The sequence below is a fragment of the Pristis pectinata genome, chromosome 11 (genome assembly GCF_009764475.1).
Source record: "Pristis pectinata isolate sPriPec2 chromosome 11, sPriPec2.1.pri, whole genome shotgun sequence".
NCBI lineage: Eukaryota > Metazoa > Chordata > Chondrichthyes > Rhinopristiformes > Pristidae > Pristis > Pristis pectinata.
The window spans coordinates 32,732,566-32,751,989 of NC_067415.1; the positions used below are offsets into that span (position 1 = coordinate 32,732,566).

General features: G+C 43.6%; 1 protein-coding gene across 7 annotated transcripts in view; it reads right to left on the minus strand.

Annotated features, from left to right (window-relative positions):
* The window catches only part of atm (ATM serine/threonine kinase), a 128,666-nt gene that overhangs the window by 38,795 nt on the left and 70,447 nt on the right, over positions 1-19,424 (minus strand). For all 7 annotated transcript variants that reach the window (XR_007957130.1, XM_052025951.1, XM_052025950.1 and 4 more), the window contains 9 exons: positions 18,741-18,828; positions 18,209-18,367; positions 12,348-12,456; positions 5,355-5,443; positions 5,006-5,108; positions 2,535-2,683; positions 1,010-1,114; positions 670-789; positions 58-292 (listed from right to left, as the gene is read on the minus strand). Coding sequence is in view for 6 of the 7 variants with exons in the window: in XM_052025951.1 (XP_051881911.1) it covers positions 58-292; positions 670-789; positions 1,010-1,114; positions 2,535-2,683; positions 5,006-5,108; positions 5,355-5,443; positions 12,348-12,456; positions 18,209-18,367; positions 18,741-18,828 (1,157 nt within the window). In the remaining variant the exon portion in view is untranslated. The remainder of the gene's footprint in view (positions 1-57; positions 293-669; positions 790-1,009; positions 1,115-2,534; positions 2,684-5,005; positions 5,109-5,354; positions 5,444-12,347; positions 12,457-18,208; positions 18,368-18,740; positions 18,829-19,424) is intronic.

The following is a 19,424-nucleotide window of genomic DNA, read 5'->3' on the forward strand; positions in this document are numbered from 1 at the left end:
TTAACATTTTGTATCACTTAATGCCCATTATAAATAACTTTCAAAAAGATGCTGAACCTGAGAATTTTTTGCCGCTCGTGCTAATTTTGTCATTTCAAGCAAGTGCTTAGTCAGAGCATCTTTAATGAGATCCTTCCTTTGACCATCCATTTCTTTTGTGATAAGCAACTCTTGGATGACAGTCCTCATGGTTAAGATAGGCTCCTGGAAGGTAAAGTCACTGTCCTTGAGAAGCAGAAGTTGTTGTTGCCATTTTTTGTGTACCTTATTCAATGCATCATCTGGGTCAGATCTGAAAATGAAGAAATATTATGCATGAAAATAAAAACATTTTAAATGTGATTCCCATCAGTTCAGAAAGCTTTATGTCCTTTTGCTCTTTTTTTTAATGAATTTTCTCTGTATCCTTTCTATTCAGATGTTGACTCCTTGTTGATTTGTGGTTCAACAGGCATTAAGCAGCCTCAGTACATAAGTAGCTATTATATATAAACCCCAATGATAAAGAGAGGTTCTTTAATTCCAGGGAACACAGCTAAGACTATCCCTGTCCTCATTCACCCTAACACATCGTTAGTTATTTAAGCAAAAATAACTCAAAATGTTTCAGACTGCTTCACAAAGAATAAATATTCTCAGTATAAATGATTAACAAAAAACACTGGTTACCTGCACAGCCTCTGTCCAATAGTTTCTAGTTCTTCAAGTATTTGCAATCTGCATAGTGTGGGGTATAGAGAGTAAACAGATTCCAGGCTTCCTTTGCATAGTTCTTCAACTTCTTTCATCCTATTGGCATAATAAGTTGATACTCAATATCATTTGCTTCCAATATTTAGTTGGAAGGCTTGAACCACAATTAACACATGAAAGAAAGCTGAGGTGAGCAACTGTAGCAGATTTCAATAATAGTTTTTGCAGGACTTCTAACTATGAGGAAAATGAAAACTTGCTTCAATATGCCAGAAGTGGGTTAAATCTTGAAAGAATCATCTGATTGAAAGGTTACCTGGCAGCCTTCAAAACCTCATGGAAGGCAGAGAATTCTTGGTCTTTCAGAGACTGCAAAGCATGGCACACGGATTCATGATATCCAGATCCCGAAGTCCCACCCCTGGAAATGGACAATAAAAAGTTATCAACTAAATAATTTAGGAAGACAATAGAAGAATAGAGGAACACAAAAATAGGAAAATTAGAGCAAAAACATTTGCCTTCCTAATGATCTGCTGTTACCTGCCTGTTAATTTTTGTGATGTGTGTTCAGGGACTCCCAAATCTCAAGGAATATCAACATTTACTATCTCTCATCTTCTTAAAACACATTCTGCTTTTCCATTCTCCTATTGGATACTTTCATACTTAACTATCTGTATCGTCCTTGTTTAAGCCATTAACTAATCTTTGTTGCCTCCATTACTTTCCCATCTAGTTTTAAATCATTATTCGCATTTAACTTCTGACACCATAATTATTTCATTGATACAGTTTGCAAAGAGCTGAGATCTATGCATGAACCCTCAGGTACTCCATAATTATATCATGCTATTGTGAAAATACCCAGTTTATTCTTACTTTTTGTATTTTGTTTGCTAACCAGTCAATGCTAACATACATGAAATCTAATCTTGTGTAACAATCTCTTGTGCAATAATCTCTTGCGTTCCACCTTTTGAATTCCTTATGAAAATCCAAATATATACCCGTTGATTCTCTCTTGAACTAATCTGCTAGTTGCACACTGCAAAAAACTTTGACATAACTTTCCTTTCTTCCAACCATGTTGATTCTGCCTAATTACTGTGATTTTCCGAGAGTTTCATTACAAAACCATTATTAATAGATTTTTGCACTTTCCCAACAGCAGTCAGGATATTTGCTACCGGTTCTATCTCTTCCTCTTTGCCTACACAAATTCATAATTAAATGATAAACACAAGCAATTTAACTGGGAGTAAACTGAACGAAGGAAGCATATTTGCTTCCTGAAGGGGTTTAAATATTTTGACTAAAGGTAAATAAAGGTCAGTTTATCTAATCAAAAATGCAACACTGTGTACTCGTTGTGAGACATTCATTGGCATTGTCACCGGCAATAGCCATAAAATCTATGTGCTGAAAACTAAGTTTCAGTTACAGATTCTGGCTACAGTTATATCATTCCAATTAAGTATCAGAAGGGTTGTATCACTCCTTTAGTAATTTTAAACAATTCCAAACAAGTTTTTTTGATGCACTTTTAATTATTGTGATGTAAGTTGATGAAATTCAGCATGTAACAAACACAATGTAACTAGGGTTTCTGTTCAGGTGATAACTGACTGAAGTAGCTTTAAAGTGAATACTGTATGCATTTCATAACGAAAAGTGGGTTTGTTGGCTACCAAAATAACTTTAGAAGTATCTTGATTGTGATCTACAATTTGTATTTACCACAGTTACGATAATTAATGTACAATTATAATAAGCCAACAATTTAACAATAAAAGGAGAGCACAATTCAATTTATTTGTAGCAGGAAACTTTGCATTTACTTGCTTGGAAGAATATGATCCCACTGCATGTTTCTCCAGGCTGCCTGGAAGCGAATTTCCTGTAATTCCTCACACCATTCTGTGTTTTCAACTTCAAGTCCCTTTAAATATGTAGTTAGAATATGGCAGAGTCCAAAGTTCTGTAAAGCCTACAAGAAACATATACAAATTAATTATGGATATCATCAAACTGAGCAAGTTAAACAAAAATATATGAGCAGAAAAGCAGATTCCTTGTCAAGATCAAAGCCATAAGTCGGTCTGCTGATAAATAGATGTCACTTGGTGGCACTATTTGACTCCCTACATCACTTGGCTTACAAATGTGATGTCAATAGACAGCAAGTGCCTGAGATAGTACTTACCTATTTTTCATTAATAGATTATATTGGTTTCACTCTGGCTTTACGTGATTGTGGAATGAATTATATGCTACTGCCAAAGCACCAAATTGCTTCCCAGGTATCTGATATTGAACTACTCTATCTATGCATATTGTCTCAATTTCTGGGATTGTTATGGAACATGATAAAATGAAACGGTGGCTCCACTGTGGAGATGAGACTCTTGCCTTTATTTTTACTATTGCTATACTGTGTATGTAACTAGGCAAATGGTTACTGACTCCTGCTGATTCCATCAAAGTTCCAGACACCTACCATTCCCTGTGTAAAAAAAAAACTTGCTTCTTAAATCTCCTTTAAACTTTCTCCTCTCACCTTACAGCTATGTCCTCTAGTACTTGACATTTCTACTGTGGGAAAAATACTCTTACTATTTACCCTTTCAATGTCTCTCATAATTTGATGTGTGTCTAGCAGGTCATCCCTCAGCCTCTGACACTCCAGAGAAAACAATCCAAGTTTGTCCAATCTCTCCTTATAGCTAATATTCTAATCCAGGCAACATCTTCTGCACCCTCTCCAAAGCCTCCACACCACTCCTATAATGCAGCGACCAGAACTGCACACAACACTACAAATGTGGGCTACTCTTATACTCAACACCCTGACCAATGAAGGCTAGTATGCCATATGCCTTCTTTACCACCCTATCTACCTGTCTTGCCATTTTGTGAGTTATGGACTTGCACCCCAAGATCCCTCAGGTACATCAAAGCTCTGAATGATCTTGCCATTTACTGTATACTTTACTCTTACATTTGACCTCCCAAAGTGCAACACCTCACACTTGTCCAGATTAAACTCTACCTGCTATTTCTCTGCCCGTATTTCTAACTGGTCTATATCCTGCTGAATCCTTTGACATCCTTCCTCACTATCCACAACTCTGCCAATTCTTGTGTCGGCTACAAACTTACTAATTAGCCATTCTACACTTTCGTCCAAATCATTTATATATATCTCAAACAACAAAAGTCCCAGCACTGATCATTGTAGAAAAGCACTGGTCACAGATCTCCTGTCAGAATAACACCCCTCACCACTACCCGCTGTCTTGTATGGCCAAGCATATCCTGGTGATGCAGGATTCTTGAATGTCAACTAATAGATGCAATTTAGTATCAGAGTATTGCTTTTTTCCAGATTTGAACATGAAAACCTAGACTGACACTCAAATGCAGTACTCAGAAAGTCTTATATTGGGGATACTGCTTTCTGGATAAGATGATAAACCAAAGTCTTTTCTATGCATCCAGGTGGATATACAAGATCCGTTAGCAGGGTAACTATCTCAAATTCTTTTCTCTCTACCAACGTTACTAAAACAGGTTAACTGGTTATCATGAACTTGTGTATAAATTTGGTGCTGCTTTTACCACTGCGACTACATTGTACAGTAATTCATCATTGGCTGTACAGTGCTTTGGTTGTCCTCTGAACACAAAAGACACTCTATCTTTTCTCATCACCTTTTTTGTAGCTCTCAGAATAAGGACTTTAATCCTTTGATGCTGATGAGGAGAAAACTGATGGAGCAACTGGGCTGAGACTGTTTTGTTCCAGATTGGTAATGATTATTGAATGAATTATTACTGAATTATTCTTATTCAATTTTCTGCTTTCTTTAATGAGTACTAGAACAATGACATTATTGTTCTTACATTTTTTCAAATCCGAAGAATCTTTTCTCAGGCTTGCTCACTCACTCCAATGTGAATACAATGTTAAGCACAAGTAAACCAAGATAACATTTTACAATATTACCCCCTTCGCTGATGTCACTACCACATCTAAACGTGGCCACTGCTCAACCTTTTTGAGGATTGCAGGTTAATGTGGGTGGGTGGGTGGTTGAACATATAAAAAGCTGCCACAAAAAAAAGTGAAGGCTATACCCAATACCACAGAATGGATGGTCTTAGAGATGTTCCCTAAAAATTTCTGCAGGTTCACTGAATGAAAAACTTGTAGGTAACTTTCTTACCTTCCATAGTCTGAACCAGGCAGTTATCATGGTTACAGTAACGTTTAGCACTAGTGTTAAGACCCATATGAACAAAACACTACCTGGACAATACCAGCTTGGCGTGTAGAGACAGGAAGATTCTTTTCAATATCATACGTTACAAGAGCCTTATCCCACTGCACTTCATGCTCATATGTTCGAACTCTGTTACATTAAAAAGCAAAATATTAGGTTAATAATATGAATAATATCAAACAATTTACAATTGCTTTCTACTGCAAGCAGCTCTGACTAAGCAAATTTTCGATGACCAAAACCACTGTATCCAACTAGCATAATCTAATGAGTGTGGTAGGATTTCTAGACAAATGAGAGAAATGGAAGAAAGAACACAGAAAGTAACAAAATCAGTTATTCACAGTGAGTAATATCAAGTACATCAGTTTTTACCTGGCAAGTGGGTGTAACATCTTCCCTCCACCACAGCCATACAAACTATCAGGTTCTCCTATACTTCTGTAGACTTCAATCAGTAGTTCCTGTTGGAAAACAGGATAGTTTAAACATGAACTGTATCTTTTAAGCACTTAACTTTCTCTGATGCAGTAATGCTACTTCTTGGCGTGTTTTGATTTTCCAAAAATTGCCCTTATTTTCCTTGAAAACCTTTGTTTATTATTAATTTAAAGATTCAGAAATAGTTAAAAGGCTATCTGACTGAAGTGGTAATTGATGGTATAGCCGAGGTGGTGAAACTTCAAGGAATACATCCAAACAGATTTTGCTGTCCAAGAAGATAGAGAGCCAGTCTTCTTTTTAGACAGTCCCTCAGAATTGAGGATGACATGTATCCACTGAGAAGTGGAAGATGCCTATTTCTGAATTCCTTTCATTTGGGGTGGCTTTTGCACACCAGCAATTACAGGGATTTGACAGATTGAGTCCTTGATCCAATGGCAAGGAGGTCCAAATCAATTAGAGATCAGGCCCTAGTGCACAGACATAGCTCACACATATACGTGCTCACAAATGCACTTACTCACATTTCAAGCACACGCCGATGTACTCTGACCACACGCACAAGCATGGAAAAAACACAACTGATTTTTCCTATACTTAGTAATGCATTACTGACAGCAGAAATATAGGAAACAGTGCACGGTTTTAAGGGTCTCATTTCTTCCACAATGACATCCTCGAAACCATGGACCATTGCAGACATTGTCAGAGAGTGATGCTGTAAAGCAGGTTGCAGGTTGGTAGAGGACCCATGTTTTGCAGATGTTAAGAGTAAGTCCCAGTCTCTTCTATGCTTCAGTGAAAAGAATAAATGATGGCTTCAACCTCCTAATGTGTACTAACACAATCATCATTTGTGTACTATAGCTTGAAAACTAAAGTTGAGGTGACTTTGGTTCTGAAAAGGAGGTGATAAAGGTTGGAGTTTCCCCACTGGTCCTGGAGATTAGTTCCACTCCAGCAGCAAGCACATTGGAGGCGAGGTTCAGCACTCCAACAAGAAAGTTTGAGAAAAGTGGTAGGGTGACTGCGCAGCCTTGATTGACACCATTTTACATTTAGATTAGTCTGTTGTGGACCAGTTAGTTAAGATCATGACTTGCATGCTATCAAGAAACAGGCATTAGCTGGAGCCCATTTTTCGTGGGCAGCCAAATGTGGGAAGGAATTTCTATGGTTCCTCTCCATTGTTGTACTCAAAGGCTTTTGTGTGGTCAGAAAAGGCTGTGTATAGTCATTGATGTTGTTCCTGCATTTCTTCTGAAGTTGACATTAGCTTCAAAATGAATGGAATCCACACTGTAATTTGTGGAGCATCTCTTTGGCCACAAATAAGAAGTGGTTGAGGATGACCATGGCAATGACTTTCCCTGCAGAAGACAGCAAGAATATTTCTCTGCAGTTACCATGATTGGATTTACCTTCCTACTTGAAGATGGGCAAAATGATGGTGTCTCTTGGGTCTCCTGGCTTGCTCTCCTTTTTCTAGACATGGCCAATGAGATTGTGAATTTATGACTTCAATTTCTCTGTGCTAAGTTTTAAAACCACTAGGGATACCAACTGCTTCCGAGGGGAGCAACAAGATTGGACCAATAGTTTGCTCTTGGATAGAGTTAAGGTCAAGGACAGAGTCGTGGTTGAGTAGTCCCAGCAGGTGCTGACTGTTCTCTGTCCTTGTTACATTCACTTCTGCTCTTGCTCTCCTCAGAAGAGTTTATTCATGGCCTTTCTTGGGAGCCACCTCTCAACGAAGGCAGGCATTGACAATGAAATTCATCGTCACCTTCAGAGTACCAGCACAGTCTTAGGCTATCTTAGGAGTGCATGAAGATCAAGATGTTAAAACTGACATGGTCATGTCAAAATACTCGTGGTCTACCAGGCAGTAGAGATCCTTGCCCTCCTGTATGCCTCTAAGATATGGTCTACCAGCTGCACGCATTTCAAAGCACTGGAGAAGTACTGCCAATGCTGCCTCTGCAAAATCCTCCAACTCTACCATCAGGATAAGCAAATCAACATCTCTGTCATCTCCCAGGACAACATCCCCAGCCTTCACATCCTATTTATACTTGGACATCTCTGATAGGCAGGCAATGTCACTTGCATGCCCCACATCAGAGTCCTGAAACAGATAATCTATTCTGAGATTGAGGCAAGAAATTATCAAATGGACAGAGGAAAAGAATCAAGAATGTCCTCAAAGCCTCTCCAATAAAGTGTAACATCCTCATTTGTTGGGATCCCTGGCCCATGGCTAGTCAAAGTGGAGGATCGTTCAGGATGGCACTGAGAACCTTGAGTCCATTCATTAGGAGCAAGCAGAAACCCAGCATAAATGGTGGAAGGTGCACGGAACCTACCAACCCACCCACCCTCTCGATTGGCTATCTCACTGTGTTTGACAGGGAAATGGCCTCATTAGCCATCTCAGAAAAGGAGTGGATACAAGTCAGATTTGATCCTGAGGGGCTGCGTATGAGAAACAGGGAATACTGGCAGCAGCAGATGAGAGAAAAAAAGTTATTGAGATTTATTCTTCCTGTAGTAAAGAACTTGGAACATTAGAAATAGCATTTTACCATCTGTCTCTCAAATAATACAACAGGATGCTGACAGATTAAAAATACAGAAAATTAAATAAAAATCAATCTTGGGATCTGAACTTTGCTGGAAAGATCAGCATTTACTACTCATCCCTAATCATCTTTGAGAAGGTGGTGATGAGCTGCCTTCTTGAACTTTTTCTGGTGAGGGTGTTCCCACTTTGCTGTTAGGTACGGCGGTCAGGATTTAGATCAAGCAACAATGAATGAACAAGCAACAATGAATGAACGGTGATAAGTTTCCAAATCTGGATGATGTACGACCTGGAGGTGAATTTGCAGGTGGCGGTGTTCCCATGCACCTGTTGCCCTTGTCCTTCTTTATGGAAGAGGCCACAATTTCAAGGTATTCTTAGAGTACCCTAGGAGAGTAATTGTAATGCCTTTTGTAGGTGGTACACACTGCAACCACTGTGCACCCATGGTGGATTCAATGAATGATTAGGAAGGTTGATGGATTGGTGGACTGTTTTGTCCTGGATAGTCTTGAACCTTGAGTTGTTGGAGTTGACTATATCCAGTAAAGTGGAGAATATTCTATCATATTCCTGACATGTGCCTGATAAATGGTGGGAAGGCTTTGGGGTGTGAGGCGAGTCAAGCACTGCAGGATACTCATCTCTGACCTGCTCTTGTAAACACTGTATTTATGTGAATGGTCCAGTTGAATTTCTATTGACCCCCAGGACGTTGATGGGGAAGCTGATGATGGCAATGCTATTGAATGTCAAGGTTAGGTGGTTAGATTCATTGCCTAGCTCTTTTGTGACACACCACTTGTCAGCCCGTGCCTGAATGTTGTTCAGGTTTTAACAAATGCTGTCATGGAATGTTGCATCTGTCAAGCAGTTGCGATTGGAATTGAGCCTTGGGCAATCATTATTGTTTATATCTGTACTCAATGTCACCATGAAACTGAGCAGCAGTAAACAAAAAACTCTCACTGCAGAGAACAGAACATCAATTCAAATTTCAAGCAATACTTCTTGTTGATGGGAAGGCAATAGGAAGGACTGCTCCAAAACTGTGAGGGAGGAAAAGAACCAGAAGAATCAGGAAGGCACTGGTGGGAGGAAGAGTTGGAGTGTTTCAGGGTGGCATGGGGAGAGAGAAAAGTAAAAATCAAGAAGCAGATTCATATCGATCATTGAGTTTTAGTTACTACAGGTTACTACAGGTTAATACAGGTTAATAAATATGACATCGTTGCAATCACTGAGTCGTGGCTTCATGATGGATGTGATTGGGAACTGAATGTCAAGGGGTATACAGTATATAGGAAGGATAGGCGGGTAGGCAGAGGGGGAGGTGTGGCCATGATGGTTAGTAGCGATATAAAATCAATAGAAAGGAAGGACATTGGGTCAGAGGAGGTGGAATCCTTATGGGTGGAGCTAAGAAATAGCAAGGGTAAAAGAACAATAATAGCAGTCATATATAGGCCCCCGAACAGCAGTCAGGAAGTGGACCATAAGTTGCAGATTGAGATAGAAAAAGCGTGCCAGAGTGACAATGTGAAGATAATTATGGGGGATTTTAACATGAAGGTGGACTGGGAAATGCAGCAAGGCGGTAGTACTCAGGAGAGTGAGTTTGTGGAATGTCTAAGGGATGTTTTTCTGGAGCAACTTATTGAGGAGCCCACCAGGGGATCGGCTGTTTTGGATTGGGTGCTGTGTAGTGAACCCGAGGTGATTAGGGAACTAAAGGTAAAGGAACCACTGGGAACAAGTGATCACAATATGATTGAGTTTAGTTTCAAGTTTGAGAAGGAGAAACTGATAACTGGTGTATCGATATTTCAGTGGAATAAGGGAAATTACAAAGGTATGAGAGATGAGTTGGCCCAAATTGATTGGAGGAGTAAGTTAGCTGGAGGGACGGCAGAGGAAAAATGGAAGAAATTTCTACAGGAAATAAGGACAATGCAGGACAGATATATTCCAAGAAAAAAGAAGGTTTTGAATGGAAAAAAGGCACAGATGTGGATAACGAGGGAGGTGAAGGATAAAATAAAAGCAAAAGGGGCGGCGTACAAAGTAGCAAAAATTAGTGGGAAAACAGAAGATTGGAACGATTTTAAAAATCTGCAGAGAGAAACTAAGAAGGTCATTAGGAAAGCAAAGATGAGTTACGAAAGGAAGCTGGCGGACAACATTCGGAAGGATTCTAAGAGTTTTTTTAAATACATAAGGAATAAAAGAGAGACACGGGTTGACATAGGACCAATTGATAACGGTGCAGGAGGTATTATAATGGATGATAGTGAGATGGCAAGGGAATTGAATGAATATTTTGCATCGGTCTTCACCGTGGAGGACATAAGCAATGTGCCCGTTAGTCAGGAGTCTCACGAATTGGAACTGAGTTCAGTTGAGATTAATAGGGAGAAGGTGCTAGGAAAACTAAAGGGGCTTAAGGCTGATAAGTCTCCCGGACCGGATGAGGTGCATCCCCGGGTTCTGAAGGAGGTGGCTGTAGAGATAGCGGAGGCATTGGCGATTATTTTTCAGGAATCGATAGATTCTGGCATGGTTCCGGAGGACTGGAGGGTAGCGAATGTAGTTCCGTTGTATAAGAAAGGTGGGAGGCAGCACAAAGGCAATTACAGACCTATTAGTCTGACGTCAGTGGTGGGAAAATTATTGGAATCTATCCTCAAGGAGGAGGTTACCGAATACCTAGAGGCGCAAGGCAAGATTGGACCTAGTCAACATGGTTTTGTGAAGGGGAGGTCCTGTCTGACCAACCTATTGGAGTTTTTTGAAGAAATCACAGGTAGGGTGGATAAGGGAGAGGCGGTAGACGTTGTGTATTTAGACTTTCAAAAGGCCTTCGATAAGGTGCCTCACAAGAGACTGATTAATAAGATGAAAGGTCATGGAATTATGGGCAGGGTAGCAAAATGGGTGGAGCATTGGCTGGTTGGCAGGAAGCAAAGGGTGGAAATAAAAGGATCTCGTTCTGGTTGGTTACCGGTTACTAGTGGTGTGCCGCAGGGGTCGGTGTTGGGGCCGCTCCTTTTTACCTTGTACATCAATGATTTGGATGATGGAATAAATGGTTGTGTGGCTAAGTTTGCGGATGACACCAAGATAAGTGGAGGAGTAGGGAGCATAGAGGAAATAGAAAGAATGCAGAGGGACCTAGACAGTTTAGGAGAATGGGCAAGGAAATGGCAGATGAGATTTAATGTTGAGAAATGTGCAGTTGTACACTTTGGAAGCAGAAATAAGCGGGTAGATTATTATCTAGAAGGAGAGAAGATTGATAGTGCGGTAGTACAAAGGGACTTGGGGGTACTCGTACAAGATACCTTAAAAGTTAACCACCAGGTTGGATCGGTGGTTAAGAAAGCGAATGCTATGTTGGCATTCATCTCGAGAGGTATAGTGTATAAAAGTAAGGAAGTGTTGATGAGGCTCTACGGGGCGCTAGTGAGGCCTCATTTGGAATACTGTGTGCAGTTTTGGGCCCCACATCTTAGGAAGGACGTGCTGACGTTGGAGAGGGTTCAGAGGAGATTTACGAGAATGATTCCGGGAATGAAAGGGCTTAAGTATGATGAGCGTTTGTCGGCTCTTGGACTGTACTCGCTGGAGTACAGAAGGATGAGAGGGGACCTCGTAGCGACATTTAAAATGTTGACAGGTAAGGATAGAGTAGATGTGGCTAGGCTGTTTCCCTTGGTGGGCATGTCCAGGACCAGAGGGCACAATCTTAGAATTAGAGGGTACAGTTTCAAGACAGAGATGAGGAGAAATTTCTTTACCCAGAGGGTGGTAAAATTGTGGAACTCCTTGCCACGCACAGCAGTGGAGGCCAGATCAGTGGGGGTATTCAAGGAGGAGATAGACAGATATCTAAATAGTCAGGGTATCAAGGGATATGGGGATAAGGCTGGAAAATGGGATTAGAATAGTTTTTTTTTTCTTTTTTTCTTTTTCTTTTCTTTTTTTTCCCACCCCATTTCTTTTTCCCTTTTCCTTGGAGCAGACTCGATGGGTCGAATGGCCTGCTTCTGCTCCCTTGTCTTGTGATCTTGTGATGTGAAAGGTGCAAAGCTCAGAGCCAAACAGAATTTCCACTGTAGTCATGATTGTTTCTATTAGTTCTATTAGTGGGATACAATATCTGTGACGAAGGATTGTGAATTCCTGTTTACATATTTACTGAACCTTCATTCAATCAGTTAGTCATATACTTCACTGTTACAAAGGAAAGAGGAAGTATATGCGATTAAGTTCTTGTCGTGGAGAGTTCACGGCAGATAAGAGAGGGAAAGGACATTTACAAAGCCATTTTCTTTCTGTACCTGTAAGCCAATCCCCGTTTCTTCTCTGCTTTTGCTGCTCAAGCTGGAGACTGTTAGCTCTTGGCTGCTTTCATCAAACTTTAAGTTGCGAGCTGCTCTGTAAGAACGCCTAAATACCATAAATAGTTCTTTAAACATACATTGTGTTATTACGGCATCTTTCTACTATGATCTTCTACAAGTATTTATTACCAGTTATACAAAAATAACCTTTCACACATTACTTTAGCAGCAGCTGCTACATTTTTGGGGATGCTTTCATTTTAACTCTAAACATTCTCATCTTTTTTAGGGCTCAGTTTTGACCCTCAAGAACTATTAAGTTTGGGCAGAATGGGATATTAAAATTTGAAACACAAATCCAAGCCATACTTCATCCTTTACCAAAGGCACAAGGTGGGTAGCTAAACAAACCACTCTCAGAAGGTACGTTAGGTTATTGAAAGCTTTTAAGCTGGGTACATACCTCCATTTGAACAAGCCTTCAATTTTGAGAAACCAGGCATATAAAATGAGATGAAAAGGATTAAGATGCAAGGTAAATGCTGCTATAACATATGTGGGCCAGGATTGCTTCATTCTGACCCAGCAAATTTAGCTGTAAATGACCTGTGATCTGTCTCTTACCCCAATCTCCCTTACAATTACTATCCCAAACCCATCAAACATGTTCTATCCTCTCCACAACAGTCCTGCTCTGAACATATTTTATCTCTTTGTAATTACTATCTCATGCCACTGCGGTGACTCATCGTCCGTGCAGGTGAACCGGCTCGGTGGTCGGGGTGCACGTCGTCGGAGCCCAAGTTGGCACTGGGCCTTTGTCTTCCCCAAGCGATGGGGGAGAACCCGCGCGCGCGAGCAGATTTCAATGACGTAGCACGTACATCATTTCCGTTTTCGGAAGGTGGGAACCGCGCGGCTTAAAAGGCCCGCACAAGGCGGGTAAATAAATCAGTCTTGTTCCACAGCTTGCAGGCTCGTGTCTTTATTCTCACATCGCGGTAGCAGCCGCTACATTGGTGACCCCGACGGTCCAAACAGATCTTGGACCCACACAATGAACGACAATGCAGCAGCCAACGCAGTGGCACTCAAGCTGCCCACTTTTTGGATGCTTCGGCCCCGCGTGTGGTTTGACCAGGCCAAAGCCCAGTTCCAACTTCAACAGATCACCTCCGACTCCACATGGTACTACCACGTGGTCAGCTCACTGGACCAAGAGACAGCCGCCCAGGTCGGAGACTTCATCCAGTCTCCTCCGGAGGAAGGCAAGTACCCGGCTTTCAAGGCCCTTCTCATTCGGACCTTCGGCCTCTCCTGTCATGAGCGCGCCGCTTGCCTGCTTCACTTTGACGGCCTGGGGGACAGATCTCCATCGGCCCTGATGAACGAGATGCTGGCCTTGGCTGAGGGACACAAGCCCTGCCTGATGTTCGAGCAGGCCTTTCTCGAACAGCTGCCCAACAACATTTACCTGCTGTTGGCCGACGCCAACTTCAGCAACCCACGTGAGGTAGCCGCCCGGGCAGGTGTCCTGTGGAAGGCCAAATGCGAGAGCAGTTCGTCTATCGGCCAAGTCACCAGACCGCGTGCCCAACACCTACCTAAACCAGTCCCAGCAGCCGAGCGACCACACCCCAGAAACACAGACGACGACAATGACGACCAGCTGTGTTTCTACCATCAGAGGTGGGACGCGGAGGCTCGTTGATGCTGCCCACCCTGCAAGTTTCAGGGAAACGCCAGGGCCAGCCGCTGCTGATGCCTAAGGCGGCTGGCCACCAACACAGCCTCCTATTCGTTTGGGACAAGCAGTCCAGGCGTCGTTTCCTTGTCAATACTGGAGCAGAGGTCAGTGTTTTACCCCTGACCGGCCGCGACACTCGTAGCAGGCAACAGGGACCCGCCCTCAAAGCCGCAAACGGCACAACGATACGGACTTTCGGTACCCGTACAGTCTAATTACAATTCTATGACAGCCGTTTTACCTGGAACTTTACCCTTGCCGCCGGCACCCAGCCACTCCTGGGAGCTGACTTTCTCCGGGCCCACAGCCTGTTAGTCGACCTGCGAGGGAAACAGCTAGTGCACTCCAGAACCTTCCAAACTTACTCTCTGGGAGAAGCCAGCCTACCAGCCCTGTGCCTGGACTCCGTTCCCCTGTCTGGCAATGAGTTCACCAAGCTCCTAGCCGAGTTCCCATCAGTTCTGGCACCTCAGTTCACGAATTCGATGCCCAATCACGGGGTGCGGCACCACATCACTACGGCAGGGCTACCGCTTCACGACCGAGCACGACGACTACCTCCAGACAAGCTCCGCCTGGCGAAGGAGGAGTTCCACCGCATGGAGGAGCTGGGAATCATTCGCAGGTCAGACAGCTCCTGGGACTCCCCCCTGCACATGGCCCCCAAAGCCACTGGCGGGTGGAGGCCCTGCGGCGACTACCGCAGGCTGAACGACGCCACCACCCCAGACCGCTACCCTGTCCCTCATATCCAGGACTTTGCGGCAAACCTACACGGGGCCCACATCTTCTCCAAGGTGGACCTCATCCGGGGATACCACCAAATCCCGGTCCACCCTGACGACGTCCCCAAAACTGCGCTCATCACTCCGTTCGGCCTCTTTGAATTCCTTCGAATGTCATTCGGCCTTAAAAGCACCGCACAGACCTTCCAGCGGCTGATGGACGTGGTAGGCTACGACCTGGACTTCGTGTTCATTTATTTAGATGACATCCTCATCGCCAGCTGTAACTGCCAAGAACACCTTTCCCACCTCCGCCAACTGTACTCCCGCCTCAGTGATTTCGGCCTCACTATCAACCCGGCCAAGTGCCAATTCGGACTCGACTATCAATTTCCTCGGCCACAGAATCACCAGCGAGGGAGCAACACCCCTACCCCACCAAGGTAGACGTTATCTGCCATTTTGCCCGTTCCAACACAGTCAAAGGCCTGCAGGAGTTCATTGGGATGGTCAACTTTTACCATCGTTTCATCCCTGCAGCAGCCCGTATCATGCGCCCATTGTTCTCGCTGATGTCTGGCAAGAGCAAGGACATCGCCTGGGACGACAAGGCCATGGCTGCCTTCGTTAAGGCCAAAGAAGCCCTAGCAGATACCGCGATGCTGGTACACCCCAGAACAGACGTCCCAACCGCCCTCACGGTGGACGCATCCAACACCGTGATTGGTGTGGTACTCGAACAACTAATCAAAGGCCGCTGGCAACCCTTGGCATTTTTCAGCAGGCACCTTAGGCCACCCGAACTCAAATACAGCACTTTTGATCGAGAACTACTAGCGCTGTACCTGGCAATCTGGCATTTCCGGTTCTTTTTAGAAGGCAGGCCTTTCACCGCGTTCACTGACCACAGGCCATTGTCTTTCGCCTTCTCTAAGATCTCTGATCCCTGGTCAGCCCGCCAGCAGCGACATTTGTCCTACATTTCCGAGTTCACAACGGATATCCAACATGTCTCCGGAAAGGACAATGTCGTTGCTGACGCGCTCTCCAGACCGACCATCCACAGCCTGTCCCTGGGTGTAGACTACGCGGCCCTGGCTGATGCACAGCAAGCCGACAACGAGCTGCCCAGCTACAGAACCGCAGTCTCAGGCCTGCAGCTCGAAGATTTCGTAGTTGGGCCAGGTCAGCGGACCCTCCAGTGCGACGCTGCAACCGGTCAGCCCCGCCCTATAGTTCCTGCAGCCTGGTGGAAACGTGTTTTCGACTCGGTACACGGGTTGGCACACCCGTCCATCAGATCGACTGTCCGACTAGTTGCCAGCAAGTTTGTCTGGCACGGCCTGCGCAAACAGGTCAGTGAGTGGGCCAAGACTCCTCCGCACTGCCAGACATCAAAAATCCAACGACACACCAAGGTCCTGCCACAGCAGTTCGAGTCCACCCGTAGAAGGTTCGACCACATTCACGTCGACCTTGTTGGTCCCCTGCCAGTTTCAAGAGGATCCCAGTAGCTCCTTACCATCGTGGACCGGTTCACGAGGTGGCCAGAGGCAACGCCTCTCTCAGACATCACAACCGATTCCTGCGCCCGGGCGCTGCTCACAACTTGAGTCTTGCGCTTTGGTGTTCCGGCCCACATCACTTCAGACAGAGGCGCCCAGTTTACCTCCAGCCTATGGTCTGCATTAGCGAACATGCTAGGAACGCAGCTGCACACCACCACAGCCTACCACCCTCAGTCAAACAGGTTGGTAGAATGTTTCCACCGCCATCTGAAATCAGCCCTGATGGCTTGCCTGAGAGGTCCTAACTGGGTTGACGAACTTCCTTGGGTCCTGCTCGGCATACGTACTGCCCCCAAGGAGGATCTCCACTCTCCGTCAGCTGAACTCGTGTACGGTGCACCCCTGGTCGTCCCAGGGGAGATCATACCCGCCCTTAGGGGGCAAGAGGAACAACCCGCGGCAGTCCTGGAAAGACTGCGCGAGAGGCTCGGCAGCTTGGCACCGATTCCCACTTTGCAACATGGTCAGTCCCCATCCAGTGAGCCCAAGGAACTATGAGACTGCAAGTTCGTTTTCGCTCGCAGGGGCACGCCCCGGGCACCGTTGCAACGACCATACGAGGGGCCGTTCCGGGTCGTCAGAAATAATGGGTCCACCTTTATTTTGGACATTGGGGGCAAGGAAGAAGTCTTCACGACGGACCGCCTCAAACTGGCCCATTTAGATCTACAACAACCAGTTGAGGTCCCAACACCGCGACACAGAGACTGGCCACCTAAGCAACGGCTAGCACAGCCTGCAAACTTTGGGGACCGTATCGCCGGTTCTGGGGGGGTGGGTTGTGTGGTGACTCATTGTCTGTGCAGGCAAACCGACTCGGCGGTTGGGGCGCACGTCGTCGTAGCGGCGGGGCCCAAGATGGCGCTGGGCCTTCGCCTTCCCCGAGCGAGAGGAGAACCCATGCGCGCGAAAAGATTTCGATGATGTAGCACGTACGTCATTTCCGTTTTCGGAAGGTGGGAGCCGCGCGGCTTAAAAGGCCCGCGCAAGGCGGGTAAATAAATCAACCTTGTTCCACCCTTTATTGCTCTCTTTATTCTTGCATCGCAGTAGCAGCCGCTACACCACACTATTCCCACCAACCTCTCTTTCCACTCATGCACACACGAGTTCCCTGCTCCTCTGCTGTACCATTCTGTTGTAGAATTTCCCATCTGACTGTAGCCAGCCTGTCAAATCAGGCCAGCCACTGGGTGAAGTTCCAAAAACAATGCTTGGGGAATTTCCATTCTCATGTTTCCTATTCAGAACTATTCAATATCACACACGCCTTGAGGCATCTACCATTGTTCATATTATCAGGGAGAAGCCAGTGATCCTGCTTCATTTTCACTTTGGCTATCGATTTTAGCACATTCTCTGCCTTCAGTTAGAAGTGTAAAAGACTGAATAAAATTGTCTGGTCTCACTCTTAAATGCCTCCCTTAGTTGTTGACAATGAGAACAAACAAAGAAGACCAAACTGATTCAGTAATGAGTTGTTTGGAATCTTAACCTATTGCCCTTTAATTGTCTACCATATATAGCAGAAAAACTGCATTAGCATCAATTCACTTACTATATGCTGTGAGGCCATATACTCAAAAAGTGGATGGGGATCCAGATGAACTTAAATAACTCAAAACACAGAAAGCTGCTAATCAAAATACATATTATTGTCTCAAACAATCTATTAACACTGATTGAGTGAAGCCTTTGACACTACAGTAAGATAGCACTATTTTATATTTAGGGTAAATTGTTACTTTTGTCATGGATACATCATAGTTCATACCAGATAATGACTTTGTATTACTTGCTACAACTAAAGACAGTTACCGTTTCAACTCTTCCTCTTCAGATCTGATTTTATCTGCATAGATTTCCGCATAAAGCAAGGCTGTAAAGTGAGCTGCACATGACTGGGCTGTCAAAGCAACCTCGAGGTAATTCAGATCCAGCCAGAAGTTGTCATTCCAAACAGTGCTCAGCTGATGTCTAGAATGAGAAAATATCAAATTCATAAAATAGCTTTCTCACGAAGGCTTCATGTCAAACATTTAAAATTAAACTAAATCAACTAAGTTGTTATTAACTCAAAAAATGTGATGGCAATGATGGCAACATTAAAACAAAAATCACTGTGATTTGACATTGAGGTGATTCATTCCAGTAACAGTCTGAGAAAGGAAGTCAGATTAATACTTTTGCTCCAACCATTCATTGAATCTCATAAGGAACTAGAATTTTTATGAAGAATTACAGGTTTTTTGCTGATCTATTTTTCTTCAGACGCTGAATGACCTGTTGTGTCATTTTAGCATCTCCTGCTTCATAAATTAAAAGAATAATAAACTAATTTTGTTGAGACCTTTTTTGTTTGCGTAAGTAATCGACCACAGCCAGCATTGTGCGCCGAGAGGCTTTATCCATATATCCATGGGGAAGGCTGTCTGTTTCTGACAAAGTAATAAAAACAGGTTAAGCAAATGGGTATGCAGAAAAACTTTATATAAACTGCAACAGCTTTCACAACAACTAGATGCTACTCACAGCAGTTTACAGAAATTCTGAAAATATGTACCATCTTATTATCAGATACGCTTGATGATAATGACAGGTGCCAGTAGTTGAGATACAAACTTTGATTAATCTGAAGACAATCAAGACCCCAACATCTAGATAACCTATGGTGTTTTAACCATAACTGAAAGGGAGAAAAGGGTGTTGAATGACTGTCACTACCATCTTTTCCTTGAAGGAACTTCAGAAGTTGGAGGCACAGTGAAGTGCAAATTTGGTGGAGCAGAGGGTATAGGTGTTGCATGAATATAGAAGGCAGAATGTTCACAATATACAGTATATGTGAAAAGATTGAAGACTTTTAAACGATGAAACCTTTTTGTATATTTAATTAGAAAAGACTATTTTTAGAGTCATAGTTATTTTTGTTGGTGACTTAATTAAGTGGCCTTTATTATAATACTGTGAGTGCGAAAGTAAAGGAGAATTTCTATTATAGAGATAACTGTTGAGGTGGACACTATCGCATCAT